General features: G+C 41.3%; 1 protein-coding gene across 1 annotated transcript in view; it reads left to right on the top strand.

Moving 5' to 3' along the window:
* Positions 1-13,548, top strand: part of cntnap2a (contactin associated protein 2a) — a 514,884-nt gene that overhangs the window by 441,710 nt on the left and 59,626 nt on the right. The window contains exon 17 of the mRNA XM_072688821.1: positions 9,556-9,774. Within this exon, the coding sequence (XP_072544922.1) occupies positions 9,556-9,774 (219 nt within the window). The remainder of the gene's footprint in view (positions 1-9,555; positions 9,775-13,548) is intronic.

Below are 13,548 nucleotides of genomic sequence, written 5' to 3'. Positions count from 1 at the left end.
TATATAGGTGGTGGAATCAAATCTGTTGTATGCTAAATGGGCAGATTTAAAATTTTTGAATGGGCGGGGGAAATGTGCAGTATGCTGAATGGGTGGTACTATAGATTAAAATCAGTGTAGTAGTTTAAAATAGAGAACAACTTTGTTAGGTCTCTCTCTCTCTCTCTCTCTCTCTCTCTCTCTCTCTCTCTCAGGGTACATGTATGTTTGCCTCTTTGGTTTTGTTTGGTTTTCATGGTGTGTGTGTGTGTAGTGTTTGGCAGAGTGCCCTCTCTCTGAGTGAAGAAGCAGTCCACACACATGCACGCACGCACACACACAGTCAGGCACACACTCCTCGGGAACAGTGCAGGAGTGTGTTGACGCTCGCTGTTGGCCGGCCGAGTGCAGCAAATCCAATTACAGGGATCAGAGAGTAGAGAATGGCAGAGTGGAGAGCAGAGAGAACACTGCAAAGCCATCCACCTGCTGCACCTGCACTCGCACACGCTCACTCGCACACACTCACTCAAACAGTGCTGTGTGAAAGTCTTAGTCCATCTGAGAAACAAGGTATGTAAAGCTGCTCACCTGGACTGTAATAGATGAATTGTTTGAATAAACACTGAGATTTTAATAAGTGCAAATAAGCAATCTATTGTGATTGTGGTTGTGAGTGAGAGTGTGTTAGCTTTGCCATCTCCAGTGCTCTCTTGGAGGACAACCAGTGTTTCCAGTTCCATCCAACACCTGGTTTCCTCTTTATTAAATTAAGTCGGGGCCCATAATTACCAAACTTCACCATCTCTCACAGTGATACTCATCATATCTGAGGGTAACAATAAGCGAGGCAGAGGCTCCAGACACCTAGAAGCTGCCAAAGGATGATTGTAACACTTTCTTTTCTTTAAAATATGCTAGATCTGACCATTCAAGGCATGGACTCTGACTGGTCATACCCTCTGACTGGTCCTGTGGTATCTGACACCAAGATATTAGCAGCAGATTATTAAATCCTGTAAGTTGTGAGGTTGTGTTTTAGGTGCTTATCACCCTGTCGCTGGTTCACAGGTGGTTCCTTTCTTGAACCATTTATTGTAGGTACTGACCACTGCATACCAGAAAAAAACCCACCAGACCTGCCTGATGTTCTGGAGATGTTCTGACCAGTTGTCTACCTAACACAATCTGTCCCTTGTTAAAGTCGCCCATTTGCCCATTTGTTTCTGCTTTTAAGACATCACCTTTTCACATACTGTCTAATTGACCGCACCCCTTGACGGGATATTTTTACTTCACATGTCAGGAGTGTTAATGTTATGGCTGAACTGTTTATATACATTATATGTCCAAATGTATGCCCTAATGAATGCATTCGGCTATTTGGAGTTGCATCCATTGCTGACACAGATGTGCAAGTGCACACACACAGCTTGTCTTGATCCTGTAGAGAAGTATTGCCAATAGAATCAGACTCTCTGGAACAATAAACATGATCCTATTGGTACCATACCTAATGCCTAATGCCAGATGTGGGCTGGAGGAGTACATATCCCCCTAGCGTTAAGCTGCGGAGCAGGAAACTGTTCTCTGGAATGATCCATCCACATCCAATATGTTTGGGATGAGTTTGGGGGTTGGGGATGGATGGGGGGTGATTATCCAGCATCCTGATCTCACTAGTTCTCTTGTCACTAAATGCAGTCAAAGATCAGATAAACTCTATTTCAGTAACCTTATTTCTGGAAGAAACAATAGGAGAGCAGGTGTCCCAATACCTTTACATGACTATATATATATATATATGTCATGTATATGTATGACAAGAAAAACCCACAAACTTTACCAGACCATTATTTACATTTACATTTATGAAAGAAACCAAAAAAACATGACTGCCTTAGAATCAGGAACACAGAACTGTGTACAGTATATCCTGAGTATGTGCACAGCAGACAGAATTACAGGTCCAAGAGTAATTGCTTCACAAGATGAATATTGAAATATTTGGCATCCCCATTACTCATCTTACCTAACAGTTGTAAAATATCCCCCATAGTTCCCCCCCCCCCCCATTTCCTGCAGTAACAGCCTCAATTTTTTCTTGTAGGGCTTTATGTTAGGTTGTAACATTAGTAACTACAACAGCAGGCAGCAGAATCCTGTATTTAACAACACAGTATTATTTCAATACAGCAATTTGGCAAACGGCTGCATTATAATTAAGAATTATAAACAGCTTATGATTATTAAGCCAGACTTGACCAAAGTAACATTACTTTGGTCAGATCTGGATTAATCATCATAAACACTAGGATACTACAAACATCTGGGATTGTGACAGCCATACTGATGCTAGTTAGATAAGTAGCTTATAGACTGAATCTGTATGAATGGAAACGAAGGGATTCAAGACACTTTACACTGGGTGTAAGGGAGCTTGTTATGATCAGAAACAGAGTGTATATCACCATAAAGGAACACAACTGTCACAAAAGTCAGGTTTGTCATTGTAGTGACCTCAGTTTGTTGTATGTGAATTCATTGTATGGGTGATCACAGTCAAGTTCCAGCATCAAAACTGTGATGAAATGCTACTGACTGCAGCAGGTGCCAGTTCAAAAAGACACAAGGTTGCAAGACAACCTTACAATTGGTATTATCTTGGTATCATTGCTATTAACAAAATGTGTTTAAACAGTTGGAAATCTTGGGTGGGGTAGGCTGGCTTTCAAGTGCCCCCTGTAGCTATGCCCCTGGTTAGCTAATTAGCAGTATATAAGCTCCCAGTAGCTGAACTAAAGAAGCAAACTTTAGACACCAAGCATGTCTTGGCTGATCAGCTACTCTTGGGGTAAGAGAAGAAACTGTTTTTTTGGGGGGGGGTTTTTTGCCCGATCTTCCGCTTGAAGCCTGGTTACCCTGTGTTGTTCTGTGTATTAAGGTTCCCAGCCTGCTCCACGCTCTGATGCCCGGGTTCCACTGGTGATTTAGAGGCTGCCAGCCTGGCACTGCAGTAGCGAGTGGCACTGAGACCGAAAGTGCTGATCTGAGCTCCTCTACTCCTTCCCCAGCCATCACCACTAACTCTGTCTATCTGTCTCTCTCTATAGTGGCAATCTAGCGCTCCCTACCTGCAGCAGTGAGAGAGAGAGCGAGAGAGAGACACAGAGAGAGCGAGAAAGCATAAAGAAGAGTGATTGTAACTGCATGGCTCCTGATAGCAGGTGTTAAAGTGTCCTGCATGCGGCCTGGACGTTAGCCATGGCTTTGGCGTGATGATGTGTGGAGCGAGGAGGCTGGAGCTGGACCCCAGCAGGGCGGAAGAGTGTCAGAGAGAGGGAGAAAGTGTGTTTGGCCAGTATAGGAAGCAGAGGAAAGTGAAGGGACAGCTGCAAGTGGAGAGAAAAAGGGTCATTTGTATAGCTCTTGGACAGACGTCTGTATGGCAGAGTGAACCAAGCAGATAACTCATTCAGTTGGCATGGGATAGCCATAAATTGTGATTGGATGGCACATATTTCATTTAAATAATGCTTCATTCATGTACAAGATATTTTTGCAGCCCTGTTGAAGCCACAGCTTTCAGTTTGAGGAAGTAAATCAGGTGAGCTACTGAACAAACTAAACAAATCCATACAGTGTCTGGAGTTCACAGAGAAATCAGCAACTGTTCTTCCAACTGTGTTCTTCTGACTGTGTTCTTCTATGTTCTTCTGACTGTGTTCTTCTGACTGTGTTCTTCTATGTTCTTCTGACTGTGTTCTTCTATGTTCTTCTGACTGTCTTCTATGTTCTTCTGACTGTGTTCTTATATGTTCTTCTGACTGTCTTCTATGTTCTTCTGACTGTGTTCTTCTATGTTCTTCTGACTGTCTTCTTCTATGTTCTTCTGACTGTCTTCTATGTTCTTCTGACTGTGTTCTGAATGTGTTCTTCTGACTGTGTTCTTCTGATTGTGTTCTTCTATGTTTTTCTGACTGTCTTCTATGTTCTTCTGACTGTGTTCTTCTATGTTTTTCTGACTGTCTTCTATGTTCTTCTGACTGTGTTCTTATATGTTCTTCTGACTGTGTTCTTTTGACTGTGTTCTGAATGTGTTCTTCTGACTGTGTTCTTCTGACTGTGTTCTTCTATGTTTTTCTGACTGTCTTCTATGTTCTTCTGACTGTGTTCTTCTATGTTTTTCTGACTGTCTTCTATGTTCTTCTGACTGTGTTCTTATATGTTCTTCTGACTGTGTTCTTTTGACTGTGTTCTGAATGTGTTCTTCTGACTGTGTTCTTCTGACTGTGTTCTTCTATGTTTTTCTGACTGTCTTCTATGTTCTTCTGACTGTGTTCTTATATGTTCTTCTGACTGTGTTCTTTTGACTGTGTTCTGAATGTGTTCTTCTGACTGTGTTCTGAATGTGTTCTTCTGACTGTGTTCTTCTATGTTCTTCTGACTGTGTTCTATGTTCTTCTGACTGTGTTCTTATATGTTCTTCTGACTGTGTTCTTTTGACTGTCTTCTGACTGTGTTCTTCTATGTTTTTCTGACTGTCTTCTATGTTCTTCTGACTGTGTTCTTATATGTTCTTCTGACTGTGTTCTTTTGACTGTGTTCTGAATGTGTTCTGACTGTGTTCTGAATGTGTTCTTCTGACTGTGTTCTTCTATGTTCTTCTGATTGTCTTCTATGTTCTTCTGATTGTCTTCTATGTTCTTCTGACTGTGTTCTTCTATGTTCTTCTGACTGTGTTCTTCAATGTTCTTCTGACTGTGTTCTTCTATGTTCTTCTGACTGTGTTCTTCAATGTTCTTCTGACTGTGTTCTTCTATGTTCTTCTGACTGTGTTCTTCAATGTTCTTCTGACTGTGTTCTTTTATGTTTTTCTGACTGTGTTCTTCTGACTATGATCTGACTGTGTTCTTTTGGCTGTGATCTTCTGACTGTATTCTTCTGACTGTGTTCTTCAATGTTCTTCTGACTGTGTTCTTCAGTGTTCTTCTGACTGTGTTCTTCAATGTTCTTCTGACTGTGTTCTTCAGTGTTCTTCTGACTGTGATCTTTTGACAGTCATCTGACTGTGATCTTTTGACAGTCATCTGACTCTTCTTCTAAGTGTGATCTAACTTTGTTCTTCTGACTATGCTCTTCTGTGTTCTTCTGACTGTGTTCTTCTGACTGTGACCATCTGACTGTGCTCTTCTGTGTTCTTCTGACTGTGTTCTTCTATGTTCTTCTGACTGTGTTCTTCTGACTGTGTTCTTCTATGTTCTTCTGACTGTGTTCTTCTGACTGTAACCATCTGACTGTTCTTTTGACAGTCGTCTGACTGTTCTTCTAAGTGTGATCTAACTTTGTTCTTCTGACTGTGCTCTTCTAACTGTTTTACTAGTCCTGAATGTACATACTCTTCAGTGCATGTGTATGTGTGTGTGTTTGTGTGTGTGTGTGTGTGTGTGTGTGTGTGTGTGTGTGTGTGTGTTTAAGAGAATGGTCTGGTGATCTGGAAATACACACCTTCTTTTCCACATCACTCATTTGTCAGTTTTGGTCCCCAGTGACCTCAGATGAATCTGCAGCTCTGATTTAGCTCTTGCTTCCAGCTGCTGTTCGGCTATTACTGCAACCCAAATGAACTGGTCAGCTTAATGACCTCGTAGACTGTTTGATTCAGACCTGATTAGCATCTTTCCACACAGCAAGCAATTAAACTTCACTTCATTGTAGAAGGAGATATAGGACCTATGCTTATGCACCTGCACCACACTCTTTAATACATTATTAAGGTACTGAAGCCTTGTTTCTTGGTGAGATCTTGAGACGTAGAAGCTTTTTAATTATATAGAGGTTCTTCAAATTTGCACATCTCATGTACAAAAATGTTTCTTTAGTCTTTCTTCCTCTATAGCAGTTGCTAGTCTAGCCCTCGCTATGGTCCTTGAACTGAAGCCGTGGTATAAGCGGTTGTTTAGGTACAACAGAATAATTACTGCCTGGATTCGAGCTGTTTTCCACTCCGACTGCATTCAATTAAGGCCTATCTAACTTCCATTCCCAGAGTAATCGTATTAGCTGATCCCCCGTGTCTGGTTAGCACTGAACACTGGGAGAACGGCCTTTAACCGTCTGTTGTCTGAGGCCTCAGTGGAAGCGTTTTACCACTACAGAAGATTTTATGCTAAAAATGAACAATATGGCTGCTGTATCATCTGTACAGTGTGATTTATCATCTGTCATTCGGACCAGCCAAATCAAAACTGGTGTAAAGACAGTCTTCAAAATAAATGGTTTTCTGATAAAAGTATGAGACAGTTATAGTAGTCAGGTCCATCATTGGGAAGTAACTTTACCAAAGGCATAAAGCAAGAATTAAACCGCATCTATTTATTGGTATCCTGCATGCACCTGTGGTCATCCAACCGCCTCTCCACCATCTCTTTAGCCTTTGCCCATACATCTCTACACTTTACATACTGCATAAATGAATGCTCTTCTAGTGGCAATGCACAGTTTATTACATACCATTTAATTCAGATTTAATACATTTGAATTTAATAGTAGGCATGTAACGGTACACAGTAAAGGTTATGCTTCAGTTCCCACTGTGGCTTCCTTTTTTTGTAGCAAGCAAATGCATTTAGAATATAAATAGAAAAAAAAACAATGCTGAGCATGAAACGTTGTTTTTAGGCAGTTTGCTATTTAAATATGTTGCCCCCCCCACCCCTTAAATGATGCAGCAGCCACATTCTGCCCTTAGTATATGTACAGTACTGCAGCACCAGTTAATCTGGAACAGAAATTCGTATTTCCAACGTCTGGCCTTGTACATAGGGTCTCCTCCAGTACGTGCTGTGCAACTCCCTCTGCATTGTGTACAGATCATGCTAACTCTAGTTTGGGTCAACACAAATGGTGGTCGTGAATCTACATCTCCAAGGTAACGCGAGGGACGTTCGTAGCAGTACGCAGTAGGTTGAAGTGGTGTAGTGTGTAGTGATCTCTAGACATTTAGTGTAGCCATTTTTTAAAATTCTAAATAAAAATATTTTTATATGCCTTTTTATAATCCGCTACGAATTTGAAAGGTGTGTAGTATACCCAAGGCTTTAGGGGTCTTAGTTGTCAGTTCCAAAAACCCAAGGGGTTGCAATGGAAAAAGGCTGATTTTCACTCCTGGGGGAATGTACCTGATTACCAGGTAGTGAACGAATGAAAAAAATCTACATCTGAATTCTTCTAAAGGAAACTGGTTACCAATGCAGCTGTTTGAGGACAGGTGTAATACGTAGCTTTGTCTTTTACTGTACTTTCTTTGGCCAGTTTTTATGCTGATGTAATATATAGTCTTCTTAGTCTCGCTCAGCTGATGTGAACATTTAAATAATATAATAAAGTGTATTAAATGTAATGTAATAAAAGTTATTTCTGGACTAAAACTAGATCATGTTGTTGTAGATCATGATCACCAGAAAGTAATTTTTTTCTACTTTCTTCGTGACACAAGACTTTGTGAAACAGTACCACAGCCTGTGAGCGTGTACTGTAGAAGCATCGAGACATATTTAGTGCTGTGTCTTCTCTCACACATCCTGAGTGGCCGACTGGTGTTATTTTGTTGGCAAACACTCTTTTTAGGGTGCATTCGAGACTTATGTCTCCATTTAGCCACTGCATCTGCTGCCTTTGTTAAAGAAAGTCTTTGAGACGCTGTTCATTTACGCCTGCTTATAAAAGGTGGAGGAAAATCCATGCAAAACCAGCTTCAAATATTACCCTTCAAATGTTTCAACTAAAATGCCCTCAACTGTGCCTGAAACAGGAGCAAACTGCTCAACACATCAGGCTGTGAGTGTTGGACGCTCCTCAGTGCACATGTCTCCTGCTGACTCCCACTTCTTACAGAGGGGGAATCCAATGTCTGACCACTGTGGTAACTCCTGGCTTCAGTAATTAATGTCCTGTCATCAGTGCTGTGTGTGAAGACAGGGCCCCATGGTAAGCTAAAGTGGAGCATAGCATGTGTGTGGGTGGGCACAGGTTTGCTCAGCGGGGCTCTGATGGCAGGTAGATGAGCCTAAATCAGGACTGCGCAGGAGTGACGCCCTCAGGGAAAACATTTTACAGGGACCGAACTCTCAGGGCAGGAAATGACACATCACGACACACACTCACACTCACACACAGCTCGCTTCTCCTGCTGCTAATACCTCTGCGATTCCATCTGTCATTCATCTGCACTGATGAAGGAGAATATTCAACAGTCGCTCATTAAAAGCTCTTCAAGAATACAGAGCTGGGTTGTTGTTTTTTTTAACTTTAATTAAGGAATTCTAATTGTAGTTTTACCTGATAGGCATATTTGTGGTATATTTATCATAAATTATCTCATATGACATGAGATAAACAGTAAAAGTGGCCAAGACGGTGCCAGAGCAGCATCATACACATACAAATTGAATGGAATTCAATGTTAAAGTGGATGGTATTGGTACTGGTATCAGCTACGGACACTGCAGCTTGTAGGATTGTCTGCCTTAGGTTGATCATATGTATAGGGGAGTTTCACAGATTTCTCTACATTGGCTCAATTCAGTTGGTAAAAAGTCATTCAGTATGGGATTGGCACAGACTTGTACACAGTGGTGGTGAATGGAAACCAGACATGTGAAGAGTTTGATGCCTCTGAAAGCTTCCTCACAGAAAGTTATTACACCAGATGGTTGTAAATACACTGTGTACTGCCTGAGACATTTATTTAAATAACATGTTCTTTCAGATTGGCCACTATTTTACCATCATCAGCATCATCATTCCATATAAACCCCAGGAGACGTGTCGCTTCACTGCTGGTGTTGAATAGTAAATAAAATGGCTGATTCCCATCATCACCACTGTAAAGAAATCTGAGTCCCTAAGTCTCTCTATCCCAAACCCATTCTGAATGCCTTTTTTACACCTCAGTATTGATTTGTACAGAATTACACACAAAACAAAAAGTGCATCAAGATAATCATTTATGGTCATTTTACATCAGTGCAACGGAATTGAGCCCTTCCACAGCAGTGAACACACACAGTTTTAAGCGGTAGGCAGCCACCTCAGTATCCAGGAAGCAACAGGGGGTTAGATGCCTTGCTCAGGGGCACATCAGCTATGCCAGACCTAGGGATAGAACCAGCAACCTTTCAATCCCAATCCTGCTTCTTTAACCCTTAGGCCATGGCTTCCCAAACTGTTTGGACTCCCTGTTGGGGAAACAAACCCCGGTTTCCCACGTGACAGACAGGGCTACTTGTATAAGACTCAAAAAGCAGTAGGTGTACTAGTAGCAGTATAATAGACTCAAATAATAAATCATTAGATTTAGAATTAGTCTTCAGTCATCGCTTTTTGTTTTTGTAGACAAATTCAAATCTTGAAAAAAACATATGAAACATTATAATCAATCTAAAATCACAGCATGTTCTTGTCATCACCGGTGAAAACTGCTAAGGGTTAAGCAATTGAATTGAATGACAGGCCACAGTTTTCCGTATTCCATCCATGCTCTCTCTCAGTAACGTTGTGTTCTTTTCTCTGCAGCTCCCACAGTGGTGTCTTTCTCATTTGACGTTGGGAATGGTCCAGTGGAGCTGAACGTCCACTCACCGACCCCGCTGAACGATGACCAGTGGCACAGGGTCAGTGCAGAGAGGAACGTTAAAGAGGCTATCCTGCAGCTGGACCAGCAGTACAGAGAGGTCCGACCTGCACCAGCGCAAGGACACACTCGACTGGAGCTATACAGCCAACTGTATGTAGGTAAGGTTCACCCTTACACACACACAGACAGACACAAACACACCTGTCAGGAGAGGTCATCCATCAGCCAAAACGTTATGATTATGACCTGCCTAATATGCTGCTGTTTCACCAAAGCAGCTCCCTCTACAAAACCTATGAAAGTGGTATGTGTGGTTTCAGCCACCAAATCCTGTTACTTGTGAGGGGCACCTCCAACAAATAAACAGGACTCATCGGACCAGGCCTCCTTCTTCCATCACTCCAGGGTCTATTTACAAAGCTTGTAAGCGCTTTCACTGGTGGGCAGGGGTCCGCATGGGCACTCTGACCGGTCTGCATCTACACAATCGGGCGCTGCACAATCCTTCCTTAATCTTCATTAAACGTTTCTATGTCTTGTACTACAGTAGCCCTTCTGTCAGTTCGGCCCAGATGGGACGATACCCTGTCGCCTCCTCTTACCCTTGTTGGTAGGTACTCACCACTCCTGACTAGAAGACCCCACAATCCATTGCACTGCACAGTCATTCTGTTTCTTCTGCTTTTCCTACATTTTTCCCCACAGAAACACACACACACACACTTTTCTCAGACTCATTCATAACCCGAAGCTCAACAAACAGCTCCCCCACGCATACATATGCATGAAATATGCAGACGCACCCACTTGCTGAGGCTCTAAACACACAACTGAACATTATTTACACATGAGAAGCAACAGCTCTTTCCTCGTATTATCACACGCCAGCAGATACACACACACACTCTCCAGCAGCTACACACAAACACACACTTCGGCAGCTGCACGCACAAACAGCAGCAGATACTCACAACATGGAAATGAGTCACTGTTGAAGTTGACAGACAGAAGTGTGGGTGAAGGTAAAGGACACAAATCTGTCCTTATCATATTCAGCACATTCCGATAATACGCTCTCTCTCCCTCTCTCTCTCTCTTGCTATCTCTCTCTCTCTCTCTCTCTCTCTCACTCACTTTCCTCATGTTTTTCTCGCTCTTTCTTTCTCTCCTCTAACTCTCCTCACCTCTCTCTCACTCTCCCCTCTCTCTCGGAGTCTCTCGCTCTGATATGTTGCAGAGCAGCACTAGTGCAGTAGCGTTTCATCATTTTGGGATTGTGACTGCATGGCTGTGAGTGTGTATGGACTGTAGAGGAATACAGCTGCTTACTTGTCACCTTGACAAGTGTGTGTTTTACCTGAGCAGATGGAGCAGGGGATGCTTTCGCAGAAATACTCAACAACAAATCATGCAGGTGTAATTCCATTACACAGGGTAGCCCAGTCTGAAGACTAAGCTCAGTTTGGAGACCGGAGCATCATGTACACAGTGCTGCCATCAATTCACTTGATGCAGATCATTTTTACATGAACCCTGATCACCCTGATCATGTTACATCAACACAACTGCTAGAAGTGAGCAACTTAAAGTTGTGTTGGTATGATTGATTTTCCTGGGTGGAAAGGTTGTATGGAATGAAGGAAAGTCAGTGCAGAGTTTTTGTCTTTGGAGTATATATTTTCTGTAACTCTCAAAAATGAGATCAATAATCTTAATTCAGTTGTACCACACATTTCCATGCAATCCAATACAGCAGGGTCAGCTTAAACAGAACTTTCCAGCCCCACATCATAAAATGCAACTGTGATTAAATTGGATGTTTTCAGCTTGTAAGCCAGAGAACTCCCTTGGTTAACTCTTTTTTTTAAATGTGCTGTAGACCATGGCCTGCTTATCCAGCGTTTATTCTAAAATCAGGTGTACTACTGTAATGGGATCTTGTCCCACTGTGCTGCAGTAACAGCATGAAGGCTGTACACTCGATGCTGGAACACCACTGCGACAGTTCTCATTTTTAGAGTTGGGTTTGAGGTCACCCTTAACTTACTTTATGAACTTTGATACTAACACGTGGAATCATTTCATGTTAGGGACATATTATAAACGTACAGTGCCAGTCAGGCGTTTGGACAGACCTGGTTGAATGTGTGCTGATCATCATCTTAAAAACATTTGATCCAAATTCTTGGGTGACCATCTTTTTCTTTTCATACATGGACACACAGGTATCCAGCTTATATAGGATGTCATGCTGGACTATGCTGGTATGGTGTGTCCGCATGGTCCTCTTTTTTTGAACACAACCATATGGTCACCCTAGAATTTGGATCAAATGGTTTTTAGATGATAATCAGCACACATTCGTCCTGCTGTGTCCAAACATATTGACTGGTACTGTACATAAACACTGATTTTACATTGATTTTTGCCATCTCCTGGAAATTCTCCTCTATTTTGGAGATACATACATAATAAATGCATGAAACCCCTTAAAAAATTTTTATTCTAAGACCAATAGCAGCATTTCTATTGGTCCATCCATCCTGAAATGTTGCCTCACTGTAAAGAAGAACTGGCTCAAAAAGTATTTAGTATTTAGGGATTTTGTGCTACAGCGAGGAAATGATCTGACATATCCAGAATAATGAACAAAGCTCTAGAAAGTAAAAATAACAATTATAGTTAATGTCACAATAAATTTAATTTAATTATTCATCATGCCTTACATTCCAAAAGTGAGCACTCATCCCGAGGCTGATAACTCCATAAAACATTAGATGCTTAAATTTCATAAACACGTAAGAAGTCGCAGATGTGTACTCTGTGTCTGTTTTGGCCCTACGTCAAGAGAAATAAATATGTAAAAAAATAAATATGATGTTTAAAAATGCCTAATATGGTTTTGAAAGTATGAGCAAGTTAAGCCTATCACAGGGTAATTATCCCAGAGAAAGGATTGCTCCAGCTTTCTCTAGTGCTGTTTTGTTCCTGGGCTCACTCTGTTCAGCAAATGACTCACATGGAAAATTAAGAAAGTCTGCCGAGCAATTGCTCTCTTATCTTCAGAAAGCTAGCATAGCATGCACTCGGAGGTAAAAGCATGTTGATGAAGCAGCAGCGCTTAGCACGTAACTTCTCCTTGTCCTTTCCTTTCCATTCCAATTGCCATTAAAATTGTATTTACCTGCTGGCAAAACCTGTATTACAGCATGAGATAAAAAATCAACACATTCACAATCATACATGTAGATCAGTCTTAAAAATTAATGTTTAGTTCATTGTAATTGTACAAAACACCAAAATACATCAATGTGCAATAAATCCTTTCATTTATTATTATTAAAAATGACCCTGTGACTAGCGTCCTGTCTAGGGTGTATCCCTAGGGGGTATCCCTGCCTTGCTCTCAAAGAAAGCGGTTAGGAAGATGAATGAATGAATTAATAAATGAATAATACATCACAACAACACACAATTCTTCCACCAAACCAGGTAATTGGTTAACCATAGGTTATGGTTGCCAAGCAACATAATGGCCTGAGATTATTGCAAGATCAACAGTGAGCTTTAATACCTTTGCCCATTCATACACAATTTATATGATGTGTGCGGCTATGTACTGCCTGTGCATGTGGAGCCAATGGCTTTGAATGTGGCTCAGCCAATCAGAGGTTATGTACCATCGCATTCCATAACATCTAGGTTGGAAGGATGGTGTTCCTTTTTAAGCACATTTTAAAAAGGCGTTGAAAGTACTGCGCAACAAAATCAATTCCATGTGCTAAAATTAAATTAATTTATTATTATTATTATTATTATTAAAAGCATTACTCATGCCACACACTATGTATGGAGACAGGATGTGTTAGGAAATGCATTTAAAATGCAGTGATGTTTGATGGACTTCCCGTTTACTGTTCATAACACCTTAC

This window comes from Salminus brasiliensis, chromosome 1 (assembly GCF_030463535.1).
Source record: "Salminus brasiliensis chromosome 1, fSalBra1.hap2, whole genome shotgun sequence".
NCBI lineage: Eukaryota > Metazoa > Chordata > Actinopteri > Characiformes > Bryconidae > Salminus > Salminus brasiliensis.
This window is presented reverse-complemented; position numbering and strand designations above follow the sequence as displayed.